Source organism: Gavia stellata, chromosome 33 (assembly GCF_030936135.1).
Source record: "Gavia stellata isolate bGavSte3 chromosome 33, bGavSte3.hap2, whole genome shotgun sequence".
Taxonomy (NCBI): Eukaryota; Metazoa; Chordata; class Aves; order Gaviiformes; family Gaviidae; genus Gavia; species Gavia stellata.
In genome coordinates, this window is record NC_082626.1 from 3,680,400 (window position 1) to 3,702,423 (window position 22,024).

The window sequence follows — 22,024 nt, forward strand, 5'->3', positions numbered from 1 at the left end:
GCTTATCTGAACATCTCGCTGTTAGCCCAGCTGAGCTACTTGAAAGTCACAGTTGCAGTCCTTGGTGCTTCTACTTAATTGGGCTGTTACGGGGCAGATGTTTTTGTGTGATTTCTCTTGCTCTCTTTACAAAAAATAAGTTTTACAGCAGAGCGCTGCTCTGGAAAGGCTGGCAGCTCTAGCTAAACACTGAGAAAAGCTAATTGATGCTGTGTGCTTTTTTCCAACATGAAGAGCATGCACAAGTTCAAAAGTGTTTTGCAAGAGATAATATGAAGATGAATTAAGAACAGAAACGCATTAAGGTTGGCTGCTCCTCCTTCACTTTTTTCACAGCAGGTTCCATTGGAGGGGATTTGTCACCATCGGTGTTCACCTTCTCCTGGGAGGCTTTTGCTGGTTTTCTTATATTGTCTGTCTTAGGAGGAACAGCCACCTCTACTTTCCGCTTTGTCTTGTCAGTTTTTGCTTCTGGCCTATCCTTCTCTTTTTTCTCCTTTTCAGGTGCTGCTTTGAAAGCCATAGAATCTGCTTCCATAGGCTCATCTCGCACAGGGGTAGCATCATCTCTGCTTGGGAGCATGAACAGAGAGTCCATTTTCACGTCTTCTGCTGTAAGTGGCTCCCTTGGTTTTCTCATTCCTTCTAACCACTCAGCATTGGGAAATCCTCCATTCTCATCCCCTTTTCTTCTCTTCCGGTGCTTTTTGTCTTTATTTCCTTTGTCACCTCCCAGTCGATGTTCCACCTCCTTCTCTTTTGATTTTGTAGGATCTTTGATGCCATGCCTCTCTCTTCCAGAAGTTTTTCCAGGGTAATTTCCAGCTGTATTACACTTTTGGTGGCTCTGCCCACCAGGATAATCCTGCCTCCGTCCCTGAGCATATGGTGAATTCTCTCGTCTGGTCCCAGGTGGACCAAACCTGTCTGGAGAAAAGTTGCCTCTTCTTGCATATGGCGGCGATCGTGAGTAGGAGCGAGAAGGGGAACGACTAAATGACCGAGAGTAGGAGCGAGAGCGGGAAGAACCGGATCTTGACTTGGAGTAGGTATACAAACTTGTAGAGGAAGATGAAGCACTACAGGGAGACTTGGGCCTTAAAAACACCACAACACACACAGACAAAAAAGATAAGTTAATTCAAAACAGTCACTCTCCCCATTTTTTTTCCTCCCAAATTTGGTTTGTTTTCTTTTTTCCTCTCCACATGCTTACGTCAAAGGTTCTTTCAGCTGCTGGCATAACGCTACTGCAAATTGCAGAACTTGCAAAAGTTTCTGCTTACAAGACAGAGCAGCTGCTGCTTTGTTAGTGTAAAATCATACAGGAAGGGTACGTCTATTTCCACTCACTTCTATCACATGATCACTCTCAAGATGCAACTTGACACTGCAATAATAGATACCACAGACTCCTCTCTCTCCAACTGAGAGAAAGCAGCTTGGCTATTTGAGATGACTAAATAGAAGAAATTCAAAATTGCCATAAAATGACAGCGTTGACTCTTCCAGTACTTTGCTCAATCAGTATCAACTAAGTTGTTAAAAAAAAGAATGTTGGAGGTTGACTTCTATTGGGAAATCAAGTTCTTCATCCCTGTTCAGCTAGTAATCAAAAGGCTGGCTTTCCACCTGACCCTTTAGTTGTATTTCATTTTCATATGTAATTATGGTTTCCTCAAAAAGCGTTGATTTTTCAGAGTCCTCTTTTCGGTCACGTACTGGAGTTCTATTTTCAATCATCTTACCGCAAGCACAGATCCCCTTTGTTAAAGCCAATTCAAATGAAGCCATTTAAAAATGAATTACCACTTGTACTCTCCACAACCACCTGTGCATACTTTTTGCATTATAAACCAGCTGTTGCGTAAGCTATGTTTTACGGCCTCATTTAACAGGTTACAAGTCGTAATATATTGAATTTCTGTGGAATACTTACAGTTCCCAGCCCGGTCTGCCTCCTGCTGAGCGAATTGTACTGGCACTCATTGGGCGACCTTTTGGAGTGGGGAGAGGGAAAAGAAAAAAAATCCCACTCAGTTTCTCTGAAGATCATCTTTTTAAAGAAATTCTACAGTTATAGTTACTTACCGGTGGTGGGTATTGATTGTCCTTGGGGGCCCAGAAGGCTTGGTAATGCTGGTTGCCTTGGTACAGGAACCTGATAGCCCTTGTGAATCAATGCAAACAGTCGGAAAATAAGCTCTACTAAAATACAAGAATCACTGCATATCTTGAAATAAAACTCACGTTCTCTTCCAACAAACTGCTGGCTGACAGAGAGGAAGATTTAGAAAGTTCAGCGGCACTCACCAGAGCAGCAGGAGGTGTAACAGTCAGGAGCGGTGGTGGAGGTGGTGGCGGCTGCTGTGGCTCCTGAATCTGCTGACGGAGCCTCTTTGTGTAGCCAGTTCCATTTTCGAAGTTGTTCACAGCCTAGAGGCAGAAAAACATTGACAAAAAGCTAATAGGAAACTTCAGTAGAGGGACGAACAAAGGCCTGCACAGAGTAAAATTGCTTGTGTCTTCCTGTAAATGCTATCAAGCCTAAAAGAAATGGACGTACAGATATATGAACACATCACATTAAACCCTGATACTAATGATTGGTAACTTGGAGTATCTGTATTTAAAGTACTTCAGTGTTAGCTCCAAACTTGAAAGTGAGGCAATCATGTTAAACAAAAGTGGGACCTGAACTTGCCAGATTGTCTCTTCCCTTTCAGCTTTTAAGCTCTTTTTCTTCCCTTTCAGCTTTTTACAAGTAGCCTTTTCTTACAAACAGTTTCTGTGAAAGGCATCGTGTTACCTTGCGTAGGAACAGGTTGGCAATTAAAGCGTCAGGAGAAACATCGGTTTGATGACACGCTGGGCAGGTATGCTCCTCAGAGTCCAGTAATGCTGTTCTAATACCTGTGAATCATTAGAATCATCAGAATAGTTTTAGCCAAACTAAGGCAATTTGATGGGTTCTAGCCAAGTATAAAAACACGTATATGATTAATGGGTGAATATGGTCTTGAATTGAGAGCATGAAGCTCTCCATGTTCAGTAATGTAAAGAACTTCTAGTATGCAGCAAATCACTCCAGAGTTTTGAAATTTCACTGTTGTATCGTTTGAAGTCGTAGAGTAGGCTGTGTCTTGATGTTTCGACTAGTCTTTGTTCCGCTACCTAGTACAATGAGAAGTCACCAACCTCAAGGTTCCTGAATAAAACACATCTCAAAAAAGCATTAGTAGGTTTGAGTTCTGAAGGTCTTAAGCAACTGTCCCGTGGAGAAGAATGTGGATTAAATGCCTAACTAAATGCCCTTTGTGGCAGACCACAGTGAGTCACCAGAGTTGGCTATCTAATTTTGTATGAGAGAAAGGGCTGTCGACCAACTAAATGCATTCGATATCTAATACTGTAACCACCTGCACAATTACGCACTCTTCTCATACTCGTCCTTCCGCATGTAAAGAGGATTTAACTGGATATGTAAAAAGGGAAAAAAGGTTTCTGCCTTTTTTTTTCCCTTTATGCAAGAGGAGTCCTTTCCTATTCAGGGGATACTCAAGTATTAAGTAGAACTGGCAACAAAGTAATGGCGTTATCTCCTACTTCTGCTTTCAGAAGATCAGACGTGATGTTTTGAAATAACAAACATGGGAGTAACACTTACATTCGTCACAAAAACTGTTTCCACAGCAGGGAATAACAGCTGCATCAGTCATTAGCTCTTTACAAACGGGACATGACAACTCATCTGGAATGGGATCATCGGAGGAGGAGGAGGAGGAGGAGGGCTCCTCTGGTGAAAAGGGAGGCTTTTCCTTCTTTCCTCTAGCATAAGCTTCCCTAGAGGGCAGGTGGGGAAGGAAAAAGAAACCAGTCAGAGATGGGTAAAGGAAAACTCTTCCAAGCTTTTATCAAAGGGCAGATAATAGATGGAACTCTGCTCACTCCACATTTGGCTTCTAAAAAGTCGGCATTTAGTTTAAACTACTTTCCTATAGCCACAATACTGGAAGAGGGAGGGGGGAACACTTTTCCTTCTGCAGAACTCTCCCATTCATTGGGATCAACTAAGAGATGAGCTCAGACTAGAAAAATCATTTTTTGACAGCTAGAAATCAGGTGAAGTGAACCCCACCACTCCTTTGCCAGAGGCTAAATGTAAATGGCAGGCTCAGGATGAAGTTAGTCTCCGAATAATTACGTTTTATAAATGGAAGAAGTCTACGGTGCAGCTTCTACAAAAGGAGATCCACGACAGAAAAGCAGAAGTGCGACCAAGTGCATTTTCAAACAGCCACTCTTGTCAGCACACAGTAGTATTTTCTTAGTTTAGAGCAACAGGAAAACCTCAGTCTGTTTCACACATGGCATTTGACAAGAGTCAGAGGGGGAGGAAATCTCAGTCCAGCAGCTCTGTGTTAAATTTTGCAAGAAGCCTTTGAAACATAAAAGAGAAGCAAAACGAGCTTTCCAAGAGAACGACTCCGCTGTGAACACGACTGAAATGTTTTGCAGAAATACAGATTCTTAGCACACCACAAGTTGAACCAACTTCCAGGGGCACGAACAGTAGGACCACCCTATGTGAGTACTAGAAAGTATCACCGATTTTAAGGTTAAGACACAATGACAATGCTTCCTCCCCCGTAACTACAGAGGCTGGCCAACTTGGTTGCATTGCCACTCAGGCATTTACGCATGGTTTTGCTCGTTCACTTTTTGGTCAGTCCAACTAATGCCATACTTACGCATTAATAGTTGGTATTGCGTATTTTCCAGTGCTTGTCAGCATAGCACCCTTTGTGTTGGGATCTTGCACCTCCATCATGAAACTCCTTGGAATTCCTGTGCTCTTTTTAAGTCTGGGAGCAGACTCAAAATTTTTGTTCTGTTAAGAAAAGCCATGCAGACATATCTCATCTGATGACCCGCACTTAAAATGACATTTCAGTGATTATTTTACGCAGCAAAGCCTTTCATCCTCTCCTTTTGCCTAGCGTAAGGGTTGCTCAGCTGAAATACTGATTTTCCTAAATGAGTATCGTCAGCATGTTCCAAAGGCTGGAGCAGTGTTTTGAACTCAGTCGACATTCTTTGGCTTAACTTCAGGTTCCTTCAGGGTGAAATATCCCTCAGCTCAACCAGAGACTCGTGCAATTAACACACGCAAATATTCAATAGATGGGGTCAACAGAAACATCTTGGTTTTATACAAAATACAGAAAATGGTGAACTGTCATTAAAACCACAGTTAAAACCACAAAAATTCCCAGTAATATTGAAATACATAAAAATATGCATGAAAGTTCACAGAGAAAGATCTATGGACATATTTAATGTCTATGACCTAGAAAAAAGAAAATTTCACATTTGTAATTCCAGGTCTCCCTTGAATTTTGAAGGGCTTTGCAACATTGCCATATAAAGTGCATTTCACCCCAAGAGAAACAACTCTTCATATGCGTGGTCATGTATTTGTTACCTAACTGCCAAGGTAAAAAAAAAACAAAACTAAGACCAGAAGTCCCCCACAATCTTACCCCATTTGTCGGGCAGTCCTTTATATAGTGGCCAGGGTTTCCACAACGAAAGCAAGTATATGACGGTGGAGGTGGACCCAAGGGTTTCTTCATGTAACTAAACGTTTTTGGGGAGAAAAAGAAGAAGATATGCATGTGTCTCTTGTGTTAAAACAAACATCTCTACCATTTTCCCATCAGCTTCAAAGAACAGATTTGACATTATCAGCACTTACCTGGTTGGATCATATCCACAGCAAGACTGCATCATCATAGCTTTTATTTTGTCTTCTTCGGAAGCATTGGCTTCAGCCAGATTGGTGGTCTGTTTAAGAGGTAATTATTGGATGCACACATTAGAACCACATTTAAGCCCACACAGCCAAAGACAGCACCACTCACCCAGTCCTGTAAAGAGCAGCACAACGCTCGCTGAGGTCGCATGAAAACAGCTGCTTAGGCTCTGTTTGGACCTTACCTAAAGACCTGTCTAATCGATCCCATTTTCTTCCAAGTGGACTGAAGCTATGTGTAGAAAAAATTAGACTATCCACTGCCTTTAAACTGATTTTTAAGCTCCAGACTATTTGAAGGAGAAGATGTCCACTGTACATTTAATTGAGAAAGATGTATGCAAATATCACTAGTTACATTTTGCAGCATTAAAAGGACACACAACTGAAGAGCCGGAGAGGTTGTTTCTCCTTGCTGAAAGCCAGCTTCAGACACAGAAGCCTTAGAAGGAATCAAACTTTTTATAACCCCTCAGCAAGACAAAAGATTCTTCTCTAACTTCTCTATGTTAAATGATTAAACTACAGTAAGCAGAACCTGCAGTTTTTTCCAGCTGACTGTGTCCTTTTAACGTACAAATTGTAATCCAAACCTTATGCAGAACTAGATCTTCCAATTATTGACGGCAGCTGATTGTTTTTAAGTAGTATTTGTTCAAATGTTTTTATCACACACTAGTCCAGGTACAAGCAGGCTCTAAGGGAGTGACTGTAAATGATGTGGACTTTCAAGCACCTATCATTCCGACCAACCACTCATGTTTTTCTTCTTCTATGCATGCATTCACAAAAGCAACCAACTACTTTCAACATTTTATTAAATGGGTGTTTCATACAGACAGTAACATTGTCCAGATCGACATCTCTGAGAGCGCTTCCATTAACGTTTACAGAAAACTTTACAGATACTTGACTAGTTTGTGTGAACCCAAACGGTTTACAAAACACATCCAAACCCCACAAAACGTTCCCAGGAATAGAGCAAAAGTCAAAGATGGCATTTAATACATAGTAAGAGTCAAAAAGAAAACTTTTCACAACACATTGCCTCCATGCTAAGCCCGTCTGCACAAAAGAGGTTAGAGGAAGTAACAGTCTGGAGCTGCTTTATGCTATGTCCCTGCATTTTTCTGATATACTTAAATTTTCTCGAAAGCTTACATGTGTACACCACTTGGACAGTTTTCCACATTTTAGAGTAAAACTTCACAGGAGTTTACGGAAACAAGGACACGTTTAGGGACAGCACTAATGGAGACCAATTTCTTTTGCTGGCTACCTTCCCAAGGAATTTTCTTGTTTGTGTTTGGTTTGTTGGTTTTTTTTGCCAAATGGACCCAACTTAATTTCTGCAGTGAGAGATGGAAGAAGGTAGCAGTGGGAAGAGCTTTCTCCTTCTCGGAAATGAACTCCAGCCTTTCTTTTCAGAACAAAGAACTAGCTCCTCTGCATTAGGCCCTGCCTTCTCTCATCTTTGTAACTTTAAAGACTAGTCATTTCATTGGCTAGCACTGTGCCTTTTCACAAAGTGCCACCACTAGTGCTTTCCCAGAGAAAGTTACACATTGTTGAGCAAAAAATGCAGGCAGTTCCATGGCAAAACATGGCATTACAACAGTTTCAGAAGGTCACATCTGCTAATATGCCACACGTACCCCTTGGTCTACTCCTGTAAACAGTTAGGTATATTTACACAATTGACACAGCCTGCGTTCAAACAAAGTCTATTGTGTTGTCCACTCTCTAGCTACTCTGATTTATGAAATCGTGCAGCATTCAAAGAATGGATCTATAACTATAATGACTAGAAATTGAAAAATAGCCATGCAATTCTCCACGTTCCAGAAACGCCTCTAATTTGGCTGCTGCAAACCCCCTGAAATGTCCGTAACTCAGAGCCAACTAAACTCTTCTGTGAAAATTGTGTGAGTTTCCAGTGCAAAATTAACGAAAGGTATGAAAAATGGTAAACAGCTTCTGAAGTGCTGCTTCTTTGTGTCTTGAAGATGAGTAATACTGCAACATTACGTTGAGGCTGCTAAGGTACTCCCCTTCTATCTTCCCAAACTGGCGACTACTCTTCACAGGATAGTGTCAAAATACACACACACTTTAAAGTTAAAAGAAATACTTTAAATTCTTAAAAACTACATTCAAGCTTTGCTCACATTACAACAGTTATCCAGCTACAGATCACAGTATAAGATTTAAAAAGACGAAGCAAACCCTTTTTTTTTTAAAGTATTTGACAAGACTCTCGAGATACCTTAATAAGCTGGGCCAGAGGAATCGGTGCGGAAGAGTCATCAATCTGTTCAGAAAAAATTAAACACACGTTCAAGTTCTACAATCAAAACATAGCAATAGTTAACCTCTACTGTAGCCTGAAAGTCTGCACTATATCCTCTGAGTGTCACGGAAAGAGGCATTTCCAACCTAGTGTAATTTGTATTTGTTCAAAACAAAGTCCAAACCTATGACAGCTTAAGAGTGCCTATGTGGTTAATGAGGAGAAACAACAATAACCAAACCTGCTGGAGATCAACTTACTGCTCCAGAGTATCTCAGAGAGGGACCCTTGTCAAATGCTTACAACTGCTTAGAAGTCAAAGGGCTAAGGAAGCTGCCAATTTTCAGCAAAAAAAAGGATTTGAAAAAAATTTAAGTTTATTTGAGAAGGAAGCATCACTACAGGAAACTTATTTTCAGGGTAGTTTGGAAATTAATCAGTGCACGTCTCCTCATTTATAAATGCACATGGTTATGCTTTTTATGAACACAGTCTAGTTGCCGGTGAAAATGAAGCACAGGCAGATCAGCCCTGAAACACGAACTCTGCCCCTCCTGTCAGTAAGTTTAGAAACGCCAAACTCACCATACCCCACAAAACCCCAATAAAAATGCCAACCCAAAACATCAGCCATAGCAGTAACCCACCACTTTGTCTAGAAAAAAAATAAACTGCTCAAAGTATTGAAATAAAGGTGTTCACCATGACAGAGTAGCCTATAAAAAGTGATTTCTTGTATTTTATTAGACCACAGGCCATACTCTCCAAATTGGTTATGGAACTGTGAGAATTTAATATTATTCTCCTTGCTACCAGTCCAAAAGCAATTTCTAAGGATGATGAAAACATGGACTCAGAGCACAATCCTGTCATTTTTTTCTCCATTGCAGCCACACTCCTCCCTCCCTGCTGCCTACTGGAACAGCTTGCAGGAATGAAGTCCTCAGGCCACGGGGTAGTAATGGACTGCAGTGTCTAGTGAGAACTAATACCGAAGGGCAGTTTTGCCACAAGTGAAAAGGGTAACTCTTCTCTTGTTCCTTTTCCAGCATATTGAATTACATTGTGCCACCAACAGCACTTCAGCTTACACTAGTAAAACATTATCAGAAAGACACCGGAATCACTGCTTACGATGTCTGAAGTTGTTCAAAAACATGGAAAAAATTTCACCATGTAAACTGAACAGCTCCGCACGCCACTCTTCTTTACTTGTGGGAAAACAGGCCTATGTTCTCTCCTGGCAGGCACAACCACTGTCACGTGGTGCTTTTTCAGCAGCAAACAAGAAATGAGGAAAGCTCTCGACTGGAGTCTAGCATTAAACAGTCTAATATTGACCAGTAACTGAAACAGAGCAGTTAATAAACTATTAATTAGTTCTTCTGGTTTTTAGGAAGCGGTTATTATATGGCCTGCAGGCAACAGTCTCATTTCTTAACGGAGGTGATAGCACTCCTTTCTACTAAACAGCTATCAAAAGCAGCAAATAGATAATTAATGTACTATTTAGTACGTTTGCCCAACGGCCACCTTCCAATCTGCCGACATTCTTGTGTCTTTTTTTTTTCCCTTTAAATGTCTACTGGAGTATTTCCTGCCAGTCCCTCCAGTCAGTCAAGTAGAAACAACATCTCCATGAAACGTGTATACAGCCCTAAGGTAATACTGCAGAAGAACTGGGGGGGAAAAAACCCCAAACACCAAAAACTAAACCCAAAACCCCAGACTCGACAGTCAATGTATTAACTCCCATTTCAAACAGAAGACTAAACAGAAACTAACACAAAGCAAGTGGGAAAGGGGACAGAACAGAGGACGAAAAGGCTAATTTCACTGCTGGGGTGCTACATTTAAATTACAGTGGTTTCCTAAAACCCGACAGCTTGGCTAAACTAAAAATTCAGCCAGGAAGGATCCCAGTTGTGCTCAACAGCGCTAAAACGATGGGCACGACTCTCTGCATTTCTGCAGCCTCTAAGGACAAATTCCAACTAGAGATCCTTGTAGTTACTGACATAGTAATGCTAAACCAAAAAGGATCCCCTTTCTTGCCTTGGCTGTAGTAACAGTAGGCCAGCAGCACAAATTTGGAAGTGTACAACAACAACAGCTAACATAACAGCAAGACAATGAAGGAAGAGTTAAAGCATCAGCTTTTGTGCAGCCTTTTTAAAAATACCTTAACTAAACTTCATTTTGCTGCCTTACTGTTCAACAGTAATTGGCAAGCTTTCCAGTGATTTATTCCCACCACAGTAAGATCCAGGTTCTGCTTTGAAATACCTACAGAAATACGTGTATTAAAAAACCAACCAAACAAAACAAACCCCCCACCCTTCAGACCAAGACCTGAGCTAGCTTTAAGAATAAAGCTCATTGTGCCTCCAAGCCTAGAAGCACCTGAGGCTGCCGTGCTTTGACAGTGAGAGAGAGAGAGAGGACTTGTAAAGAGAGATGCAAGGCTTCCACCCTCCCTGTGGCTACCCACAACCCATGTCAGGTACAGTCAGAGCAAACAAGAAGGGAATGTTTTTGCCTGGTCTTTCATTTACTTTAATTAGTTCTAACAAACACTAAGTCTTCCCTCCCACTCCAGGAGTCTTCCTTTTTCTGGGTTTTTTTGGTTTGGTTTTTTTTTTTTTTTTTTGAGACATCTATGTTAGCTTATGGTAAGATGCTACTTAGAAATGTAACACAGACATGCCAGGGAGCACACGAGGCTAATGTTTATAACAATAACAATAACAACAACAACAACAACAACAACAATAATAATAATGTTTGAACATGAGAGTTGTGTTTATACACATGCTAGTAAGCAAAGAGGAAAACAACTGTTTTCAGGAAATAAAACCCCATCAGAATTAGACCAAATACTCTAAACGTGGTTTACATAAATGCATTACTTTAACTGCTAGGGTCACTCGGCCAGTTAAACTAACTCAAAATCACAATGAGAGGCATTCATGTCCAAAAAGGAATTTGAACCAATCAGTGATAGAATTATGGATGTCAGATTTAGACGTAGTGGTTTTAGACCTTACCTGCACAGTACACAGTCATTCAGGAAATATTCTGGCATATTCAATGTGAAACACAATGCATTACTAGGCACAAATAGCAAGATTCACATTAGAACTGTGCAAACGATGGCATGACTCAGTTATTACTATGCTGAATCCAATACATGGTATTCACAACATATACTATGGTTTACTGGAAAATATATTAAGTTAATGTTTGGAAAATTAATACAAGGCTACATTGTTGAGAATTAAGTGCAGTGTGGAGAAAAAAGTCTGAGATGGTGTTTTTACATACTGCTTTTGGTGTTCCACTCACTGGCTCAGTTCGACTTCTAGAAGAAGAAATCAAGGAGATGAGAACTTAAAGCACTTGTACCCAACATCAAGCAGTGAAAACACGTTATAAAACCTGAACATCAAAACATTATGTTCTGATAGTCTAGTGAATGGGGAAATTTCTTCCTATACATAAACTCGTCTCTCTCTTTTGATAACATTCAATGCATTAAACACCACCCCCCCACCCCCCAAATCCCACGTCTACTTTGTCTGAAATCACTCTAAGACTTAGAGATCGAGAACACAACAGTGCAAGAGGAAGTCTTCAGACATTTTGTCTCTGCTGCATTAAGTTTTGTGTTCTTAAATGCTCAACCCTCAAGATAATGAAGGTAACTTTAGCCAATCCCTATATCCCGCCCTAGTCTTACAAATAGCTACCAGAGAGAGTACTTTAGTTTCTAAGAAAGAACAGCGGTAGTCGAGACCCTTTGAAGTGCTAGTTTACTTAAGAGAAAAAATCAGTCATCTGACAAAGAAATAACAACAGTTTTAGTAGCACAGTCTTTAGAACAGTGTTTCTTTGTGGCAGCCCAAGCACTGTGTTCAGATATCTACCGTACTTAGCCATGAAAGTGCCAAAATACTACATGGGTTACATATGCTACATTGACTAAAAATAGTAGTAGAAATGTCACCTGAAAGCAGTTCCTAGGGTTTTGTGCGCTTTAGGAGCCCTGTGACAAAAAAAAAAAAAAAAAGTTCTTAATTGCCAGAATTTGCTTTAAGAAAATCTTGAAAATGCTACAATATCTTAGGAAATACTTATTACATTTGAAACCTTGCTGAGCTTCCACATACTCCTTGATCTGTATCTGCATGCTGCTCATCAGGAATCAGACATGCAACCACTGATATCGTTAACAAACCATTCACACATCATCCAAAGTGTCCCATGAGCAGAGGCAATTCAAAGGCTGCTGTGGAACTGATGTCCAAATAGAAAGGCTCATGCTTCCTGCCACTGCTAGACCACCACCGGGCTCGCAGTTAGAGCCATGTACCTCCTGAAGATGAGCAAGTTCGAGGAGATACTTTAGATTGCCACACAAGGGTTTCTTCATCCACTGACCCTGAAGAACATACTCCAAGGCGAGTAACGCATTTTGAAGGCCTCTCCACCATTACAGCACACATTCATCATTCCCAAACGTTAACCACTCTACCAGTTGTTTCTGCAATGTTTCCAGCTGAAGGAATAGAAAGCTAATCTGCCTGGTTAATTTTCAACGTTAGAACAGCAGTGCCATTCCTTCCTTACCCCCACATCCAGCTACTTATTTGATCTTTGAGGCTAGCAGCACCTATCCTCTCGTTTTAGGGCAGCGTTACAATAGCAGGAGAGGGTGACATCCAACCAGTAAGGGAGGATGCACTGACAAGACAGCACTAAGCATCCGTATTTCGATTAACCCCCCCCAAACAAGGCCACGTTTATAAGCACAACGCTGTGGCGTCCCGAATTACTAGGCAGTGCCTGAAAGCACTGCAGCAGCTACTGCAGTAATATGCCCAAAGTTTACATGCAGAGCCACATAAAATCAGGGGTTTTTGCTTGCAAATGCTTCATGGGCACCAGCACGCTGCTGCACTGTTTCTTCAAGACACACTGTAACTCATCAGTCTACTTGATTTATGAGAACCAACGTTAGAAAGACATGGCAAAACCACAAGCTAATAATAGCTACTGATTGTGGTGGAGAGGCGTACCTTTAAGGCGGCTGGAAAACATGGCCATTCAAACAATGCTAATGCAGCTGATACAGAACGGGACTGTATGAATACATACATGACATGCATTTGAAGAGCTGTAATTTTAATCAGTACACCCGATTCTCTGTCCTCCGTAAATCTTAGGAACACAGAATTAAAACCTGGAGCACAGATACCAGCTTAGGGTAAAAACAGACAAAGAAAGACAACCAGTAACATTTAGGAACGTGCGGAACTGCTTACTGAGTTTCAAGTTTGGAAAGGATTAACTGTTCCTTCATCGTGCTCGCACAAAAGGCAATACACTTTAGGATATTGTTGTTCTTCTCTTGCCTGAAACAGGCACTGTCTTTAGGAAACGAATAGGAATCACTTGTGAATGGAAGTTCTTGTTTGCCTGGCTGGCCAGCTGGCAACCCTTGGTCTTTCCTCTATAGCTAGTATGCAGAACCCCCAGATTTGGGGCGTAAGAATACCTGCCATATCCCGCCCCCCTCCCCCAAATGCAAGAAATAGTTAAACTCTCAGAATCAGACTCTTCTGAGACGGGAACAAATTACAAGTTTACACTACAGTGCGTATCTCTCTTTACTATAAAAGCAATAAAAGCAAACACATGTAATAAGGAATCTCTCCACCTAGAGGGAACAGGATCTACAACTTGGATCTCAGAACAGTCAACCCCAGGAACAAACCCCACAGAATCATCTTACAAGTTACCATTGTTGGAGTTCAAACCCCGTGCCCCAGCAGGCCAAAAAATGTAAGTCTACTTTGGGACAGATGCGCTAAAATCTACCCCCTGACAACAAAACTTAACAGCAGCTTTAACAAGAAAGATACAAGCGGAATGCCTCTGTAAACTAGTATCTGTAAAAAAAGTCAACACACTGAAACCCCTAACAAAGAATACAATGCTTTATGGATACTTACAGAACAAAGGTTTTGCTGGTAGCTTTAACTCCTCCCACAGGGATTCTTCTAACAATTACCGATGAGTTCTTAGGAATCAGGGCATGATCATCTGTGTATTCTGAAAACAACATAAAGACAGACATAAACCAACATAAATTCAGGTTTGAGAATCAAACACAAGCAGCAAAATCTCCCTCATTTTTTAAAATAGTTTGAATGCCAACAGCAAAATGGTCTCAAAGGTCACTAAAGGAGAGTCTGCTAATGCACGAGGTTCTTTCCTCATCTAGCTTAGGTTGCTTTGGCTTCCGTTAGGCTACAAAACCAATAGACCTCTGGAGAAAAACAAACCACAGCAAAGTCTCACCTGCATAAACCAGATTCTAAAGCCTGCCTAGCTTGCCCTGCAGCAAACCAGGCACTTAGCTAAAGCACGAAAACTCTGCGCCGTCGCTTTCATAGCTCTTAACTGAAAATGCTTCACCTGTGCTGCTAGTGCTCCAGACTGACAGAACACAGAAGAGAGCCTGCCATGGCTGCCTATTTCTTGGGGCTTAATCCATCAACAACCACACTTCTCAGCTGCTCAGTGCTTTGCATTTCAATGGAAACAGCACTGACGCCCAGACAAACAATGGTAGATCACGCCAGCTGCAGTTCTGGAAGCCGAAAGCAGCTGTTTCTACCTGCTGAACGGAGTCATACGGAGTATTCCTTCTGGTCCAGACCACAAATCACCAGATTAAGACCAGTCCAGAGTCTCATGTTTGTTTTGTTTGGGTTTTAATTTTGCCTGATAAGCAGAAAAGCACATTCTCCAAGTGTTTGGAGTCAGAATGTTACAGGGCAGGCAAGAGTACTGAAGAAACCTGAGTTCTGGAGTTTGCAGTTCTTCCGCTATATTGTGAGAACATCTATTGTAAAAGACAGGTCAAGAAATCCAGATCAAATTAAAAGGAGGCAAGTTTAAATGCATCATTCTTGAGTATAGGCTTTTTGAAGGGAATTCTGCCTTTATAGAACTTGCCTCTGCAGTACGCATGGAAGAGGACACCCCCCCACACCCCCCCGCACCTTTTAAAATAGGTCCCAACCATCCATTTTGCCTCCCCAGCATCTTAAAGAGAGTCCATCACATCAGTTTTTTCCACTGGTATTTAAAATCCTGTTTCCTTTTAGCTTATATTAGCATTGCTTCTATTACTAGATTGCCATGATGAAAAGTAACAATTACTGAACTGTAAAAGCTTAGAGCGCTTGGCAAAATCTGAACAAGTAGGCCACCTTCACTCAAGGTTCACTTTGTTCTTTCCACGATCATTTCAGCCTTTAGTCAGGACTCCTGCACAGGCAACGTTATAAAACCCCAATACTTTATGTCCACGTGCAAGAATGCCAAACATCCCATTTAGGCAGAATATCCGGGTCTAGTGTTTCCCTTTATCTTCTGAAGGTGAGTTTAAGCATCTACATCTGCTTAACAAAAACTGAAATTCACGGTCACGCAGAGAAACCAGAAATTGGGCATACATATACACGGCACTGAAATGTATTCTCTAGCTTTGCTCTGAAAACCACTGGGGGATTTTTGCCTTTTCACATGGAAAACACCCTTAGGAAAGCTTCAATAAGCATCAGTGTCACTCATATACGCAGTGTAAGATTTTATACTCATTTTACAACGGCCAAAGGGCAACACAACCTGCCTAGAGGAGGATCTTGTCACTGTCAAACAAGAGGGATGCTCTTTAAAGCAGGGAAGATACTCCTGCTTTAACTTCACCTTTAGGCAACACCACATTTAACAGAACCTAGTGAGGCAGATACTTTTCCTTCAGTGGATTCTGATTACGTATGAAAACAAAGCAACAGACTGTAAAACTGGTATTATGGATATAGAGTAACACTTTGGGGGGGAACATACTTACGAGCATAAGTTTTTGTTCTAAAACTTTATAACAGAATGCTATATGACTTGGTAACAGTTTCTGCTATAACAGAATCCACATGTTTGGCCTATTTCGAAACATTTCTCCTTCTGGTGATAATAATTGGTCTCCATCACAGTTTATTACCATCCACCATTCTGGTTTTAAGGCTGTGTTTGACACAGACCCAGCTATTACAGGAGTGACGTCAGCCAGTTGGCCATTCAGCCCGCTAGCATTTGTGAAGCTGAAAGGACATCAGCATCTGAAGACAAAATTCAGAGACCCTCTGCAGCAAAGCCCTTCAAGCCAATTAAACACTGTTCAAAAGCTCTTGACAATTGTATTCAATGCTACTAGAGAAATTCAAGACTTCTGAAACATATCACTACCTACGCATGTCATGCAATCCAATGGCATCCCTAAGACCCCTAACATTGTGCTGTGAAGTCTCTTCGCAACCATTCTCCTGAAAATAGTTTTAATGTCTGTAGATACGCAGCGAGCTTTCGGTCCGACCACTCTAAAGGCTAGGGCTGAAGTTACGGTCCCCACAGCATACATATTATCCTGTTTAAGCTTTAATACATCACACAGGAAGAGGAAAAAACCACCTGTACACATTTTAAAGAAAAGACGGTTGTAAGAGTGTCACAGAACCAGAGGAAAAAGACAAGAAATTTCATGTTTAAGGAATGAAAACACTTGACAAGTCTTTTTGTTTCTGAAAAGTCACAACCCAAGGTATTTAATCCCATTCAAACTCACCAAGATGGCAGACTACCAAACTGAAATGTCATACTAAGTAATACAAAACCATTATCACCTCCGAGAATCAAGCACCATTTACTAGATTTAAAAGAATATATGCCTTCTCTAAGAACATTTCTTATGTATATTGACCATAAATGTTCTGCCATAAAACTTCAGTACTGCCCTGATGTGGTTAACACCTAGTACCAGGAGAAAAAGACACGGGTAGAAAGGGATGATGAAAATGATGCTCAGTAGCATCTGAATGGCAATGTCTTTGGTGTAGAAAAGAAGGTATATTAACAAGAAATTCCAAAGCATAATTTAGATACAGAGAACACTCATGGGCAAGTGTCCTCAAGGCTTTAAAGGCTCTGTATAGCTTATAAGTCACAGATTCACTCTTGATCCAAAACGTGGCAGGGAGCAGTTTCTGTAACAGCCACAAAACCAGTTTTCCAATGTAGTGGAGTAAAACAAGTCGAAGACAAAATTAAGTCACCAAACCCACTTTTTGTCTTCCAATTAGCCATCTGTTCCATTTCTATCACTTTCAGCTTCCTCCACCAGATTTCAAAGAAATCTGGCAAGTTTGTTATTACAAGTTATCCTCCCACATTTCCTTATCATTCTACCTAGAAGAATTCCAGGAAACCAAAACGTTTGTAAGCACTACATGTCGCACATCAAGCACACATTCTTCGCCGCCTAGCTCCGCCTCTAAAACACAGATCTGAAGGTTGTTGTCAGAACAGCAACTACGAAAGAACAGCAACTATGAAAGAACAGCTCTGTGAGGCCCCCAACACAAGTCACAGCTACCGATCGTGGCCGAATCGCATTATGGCTTCCCGGCCCACTTAAACCCCGGTGCCGCTTGCCCTCCTGGTCCCCCTGCACGCCGGCGGGATGGGTCCCAGGCTGAGACACGCTACGTGGGGACGAGCCACAAAGTGTGGGTCCCGCAGGCCACGGCCGCCGTGGGGCCATCTGCGACGATGCCAGCCGCACGGTCCCCAAGGCCCCACGCCCGCTGCCTCCACGCACCTTCTTTGGTCTGGGCGTTGGTGATCTGCAGGTCGCAGTTGGCCGCCTTCAGCTTTTCACGGCCCATGATCCAGCGCTTGAGGTCGCACAGGGAGATGTGGAGGCCGCCAAAGGTGACTGTGTCATAGCTCAACTTGGAGAAGAACTTGTAGTGGACACAAGACATGGTCAGGGCCAGGCGGTGCCCGCTCCGCGACGGCGTCTACCACGGCAGATGGCGTTGCGACCTCTGCGCCCGTTAGGGCCCACGGCGGCTCGGGGAAGGGCCCACCCAGGGGGTCGGAGCAAGCAACACAGGCTGAGCTTGAGCTCCTCCTCGCAGCCCAGGCAGACAACAGGGAGAGGACCCTGCAGCCCCCGGCTTGTCCTCTGCTCCCTCCCTCGCACACAGCGCTTCCAGGCCTGACCGCTCGCTATGGCGACGCCGGAGCCCCTGCCTCAACATTCCGCAGAGGGGTTTCCCGGCCGACAACTGCACGGGGCGTGGCTAGCACATCACTGCGCATGCACAATGGCACACCGCGCCCACCCACACCCCCCTCCTCATGCGACCCAGCGCATTATGACTAAAGGCCCACCTAACGTGATCGAGGCGGCCCCGCCATCTTCTTCCTAACGCCAAGCACCCCGAGGGGAGAGCTATCACCGGTCGGGGTCACCGCCTGTCAGCCCCGGGCCTGTCACTGCCCCAGCCCGCTGGTGTCCCTGCTGTCCCCCGGCCTGTCACCGCCTGGTGTCCTGTAACCCCCCAGGCCTGTCACCGCCTGGTCTCCCTCCTGTCACCCCCCAGGCTGTCACCACCCGCTGTCCCCTCCTCTCAGCAGCCAGCCAGGGCAAGACAGCCTGGGGGAGATGCAGCGGGCTTTGCCGTGTGGCGCTCGGCTGCCCACGCCGCAGGGCCAGCGAAGGGAGGGGACATCTCTGGGTGTTTGAGCGGATCTTGGTGCATTTATGGCAAGTTCAGTCAAAGAAGCCAGTGACCATTTAAGTTTGCTGCCATAAACCAATGTACTTCCCAACCGTGGCCCAACCACAGTTGCTTGAACGCTGGAGACGAGGACTAAAGAGTAAGGAACAAACCATTAGCGTTAGGAGGTGCCCCAGGACAATACTTCTTGCTTTCTCAATCATCACAGCTGCTGCTGCCACAGCCCTAGCGGTGGAATATGGAGTCTACGTATTCTTTCCATCATTCGGCCATAGCCACAGTCCAAACTACAGCAGCAGAGGCAAATAAGCCCGACTGTTGCATATGCACTAAAAGCCCATGCTTTGCCAGAAATCAACTCTCCTAGGCATCAGTCCCACTGAATTCTCAGTGGTACAAGGATGGGCATCTACGTTACGAATTTTCCCTGAAGAAAGGAAGCATACCGCCCTTCTGCCAAGAAGGGTTTGTCGCTGGATCTGTTCCATAGATCTGTTCCTATGCCGAAAGGCTATTGCTATTCCCCCACAGATTCTTCCAAAACCTTACTATATACCACATCCAGTGAGTGTGGAAGGGAGATGCTGCAGAAGCCCTTACAGAAATCCTATTGCAACAAGCCATCACGCTGTAGAGTTCTTCCTGGAGGGAGTTTATCAGGCCCTGCAGACTCCGAGACAATGTGGATATTCGCAGACAGAGTAACTTGGTATTCGGCAGGAAGCCATAATGTTAAAAGTTTGGTTGTCGCTACAGGCCGATAGGCTCAGAGTCATCTACCCTGCGTCTGAACCTTACAGCATTACCTATCAACCAAATCCGGCACAGGCTAACCCTTTAACAGGAAATAATTTACATGATTCAGATTTATTTGAAGATTCTACTACCCTATTTGCACAACGACCAGGGCAATATTAGATAGGTGGAGAAAGGGCATTCGAGGATTTACCCTCAACCTGAGCTGAAAAGTGTATTCTAAGTGCATTAACACCCCCCGCACAGGTTAGAACCAGTATCTCTTCTGCCTCTGTAGCTCCTGGCTACTGCTATCTAGGGGAAAAAGTGTTACAGCCCTCTGATTGAACGTGGCACCGAGTTCCACCCATCTGTAACAGCTTTTATCCCACGGTTAGGGGGTGCAGAACCAGAAAGAGCTACTGCAAATGCGTCAAGAGAATTAGAAAAAGCCACTAATGAAAGCGCAGGTAGTATTACAGTCCTACAGGAAGACAGCAAATTATTATCACCAGTGGTAACATAGACTCGATTAGCCCTAGACCACCTTTTAGAAGTCCAGGACAGAGTATGTGCATTATTGCCTAACAGCTGCTGGAGTTTTATGTAAATCAAGACCAGAAAACGGAAACTGACAGAAACAAGATAAAGACTCATTTAAAAATATTACATGAAGTAAGGCAGGGATCTCCCCTAAATCTATTTGGGTGGCTAACCTCTTGGCTCCCAGGCTTAGGTGGAGGACTGTGAACTAAAAGGATTTGGGTTGTGTATCCACTCTCCTGCTTTGCTTTGTAATTATACATGTGTGTTTACACTGTTGTGTTACCTTATGAACTCGACTTACGACTTAATGAATAGTGTAGTGTGTCCCTGATGGTCAAAAGAAAAGGAGGGACTGTTAGGGAAATCTCATTCCCTAACTATTGTACAAAATAGTCTTTAGAGTATGAAATTGTATGACCTTTCTTAAGATGTATCTAGTCGACATTGTGTACTGCACAGCCATGGTTCCGTCAGCATGACTGAAGGACCCCAGCTCATTGCGTGGAGGAGAAGGAGAGCCCCCACCCTGAAGAAGAAAGGGTATCCCTGGACTGCCTAGATGACGCCAGCATCCCAGCCCCTCCGACACCTCTGGGAAACCCTCCCATGATCTGGCATCAGAGATAAGGAACTGCAGCGAGACCGACTTCAGGGATGTCTCGATTGAGGAAGAAGCAGGTGGATGACGATGCGATAGATTTAGAGTTGCTTTGCAAAACAACAGTATATGGGTGTGTTCAGTAGCCATTGGTCAAATCATGTTGTACCTGAATCCTTGAAATAGCATAAGAACCAGGTGTAAAACCACATTGGGGGTGCCCCAATTTGACTGGGACACCTCATGTGCCTGAACTGAGAATGCCTCTTGCAATTCTAAACTTTGTGTCCTAGCCTCTCTCCTCGGACGGCACGGGCCAGTTGCAAACTTTTCGTGACAACATCCCTCTCCCCATTCTGACAATTATCCTCCAAGGCCAAGAATTGCCCCTGGGGTTGGCCCAGAAGCCCACCGTTCAGCAGTGGACCCTTTACCTCCATCATCGCGCTGTCCTCCCAGGAAATGATTGTTCACAAAGGGCTCCCACTGAAACCATACCTCAAATAGGACTGCCGCAAGAATATGAGAGCGATGCACCATCCTCTCCTATGCAAGATGCTCCCTCTTTCGACCCCAGTCATACTTTCAGAGTGTGGTTTACAGACAGAAGTGCCCACTTGAAAAATGGTCTTTGGTTCGGTAAAGCCACAGCCATTTCTGCGGATGGAAAAGCAGAGTTAACTGAGGAAATAAAAGGTTCCGCCCAATGAGCTGAGTCCCCGGCCATCACCCGAGCCTTTGAAGCTGGAGCCAGCACAGTTTATACTGACTCCAACGCTGTATGGGCTGGAGCCACCCAGTGCCTTGGGAATGGGCAAGAGCTGCTGCACTCCCTTCAGAGAAGATGCAGGCAGGGATACATCTCTGCTTGTGCCTTGCCTGGGAGAACCAGGATAACAGCAGTGGCCTGGAGCCTAACCTGGTATTTGGGCCCTGCGTTGCTGCTGTCCAAGTACTTAAGAAAGGCGATTAACAATTGAACTTGTGACCGGTAACCCCTGCTCCTGACTCCTGGTAATATGGTTAGCATAACGAAGGCCATTTCATGAGGCAAACGGCCATGCTCTGTGACCGTGCTGGTCACCTAGCAGTCCCCCTTCCCCTCCTCAACAGGCCCTGAAGGTCCTGTGCACCAGGCAGACTTCTTCTCCCCCTCCCTATCTGCCTCAAGGTGCCTGGGCGCCAGGCTGACTTCTTCCTTCCTTACGGGCCTTGAAGGTCCCAGGCACCCGGCCAACCAGGTTGTGATGACCCCGTCACAACCCAGGGAGGCGCAGCAGCACACAGAGCACCATCTAGAAAATCAAGCAGCACTTCTTCCCTCTTCTCCTCCAAGGGCTAATTTGTGGAGGAAATGACAAATGCCCCCTTCCCCTCCTGTGGGGCAG

At 43.6% G+C, this 22,024-nt stretch overlaps 2 protein-coding genes across 2 annotated transcripts; both read right to left on the reverse strand.

Moving 5' to 3' along the window:
* Nucleotides 1-283: 283 nt before the first annotated feature.
* Nucleotides 284-4,831, reverse strand: LOC132320025 (E3 ubiquitin-protein ligase RBBP6-like). Its single transcript, XM_059832124.1, has 7 exons — nucleotides 4,752-4,831; nucleotides 3,668-3,843; nucleotides 2,810-2,913; nucleotides 2,314-2,436; nucleotides 2,092-2,170; nucleotides 1,940-1,997; nucleotides 284-992 (listed from the first exon to the last, which is right to left on the reverse strand). Exons 1-7 carry the CDS (start codon nucleotides 4,829-4,831, stop codon nucleotides 284-286), a joined length of 1,329 nt encoding a protein of 442 aa, XP_059688107.1.
* Nucleotides 4,832-5,343: 512 nt separating this feature from the next.
* On the reverse strand, nucleotides 5,344-17,995 carry LOC132320026 (E3 ubiquitin-protein ligase RBBP6-like). The gene is made up of 6 exons (XM_059832125.1): nucleotides 17,830-17,995; nucleotides 14,120-14,219; nucleotides 11,430-11,466; nucleotides 8,082-8,126; nucleotides 5,759-5,847; nucleotides 5,344-5,350 (listed from the first exon to the last, which is right to left on the reverse strand). Exons 1-6 carry the CDS (start codon nucleotides 17,993-17,995, stop codon nucleotides 5,344-5,346), a joined length of 444 nt encoding a protein of 147 aa, XP_059688108.1.
* Nucleotides 17,996-22,024: the final 4,029 nt, after the last annotated feature.

What these genes read in the sequence shown, in the direction of transcription:
- LOC132320025 (XM_059832124.1), bottom strand. Translation starts at nt 4,831, where the DNA reads ATGATGGAGGTGCAAGATCCCAACACAAAGGGTGCTATGCTGACAAGC. An exon ending in CCAACCTGTTCCTACGCAAG is followed by an intron (nt 2,437 to 2,809) that starts GTAACACGATGC and finishes TTCTGCCTCTAG; the next exon opens with GCTGTGAACAACTTCGAAAA. An exon ending in GGCAGACCGGGCTGGGAACT is followed by an intron (nt 993 to 1,939) that starts GTAAGTATTCCA and finishes TCGGTCATTTAG; the next exon opens with TCGTTCCCCTTCTCGCTCCT.
- LOC132320026 (XM_059832125.1), bottom strand. Translation starts at nt 17,995, where the DNA reads ATGTCTTGTGTCCACTACAAGTTCTTCTCCAAGTTGAGCTATGACACA. An exon ending in TGAGTGGAACACCAAAAGCA is followed by an intron (nt 8,127 to 11,429) that starts GTATGTAAAAAC and finishes TTTTCTGAACAG; the next exon opens with ATTGATGACTCTTCCGCACC. An exon ending in CTCTGGCCCAGCTTATTAAG is followed by an intron (nt 5,848 to 8,081) that starts GTATCTCGAGAG and finishes CCTCTTAAACAG; the next exon opens with ACCACCAATCTGGCTGAAGC.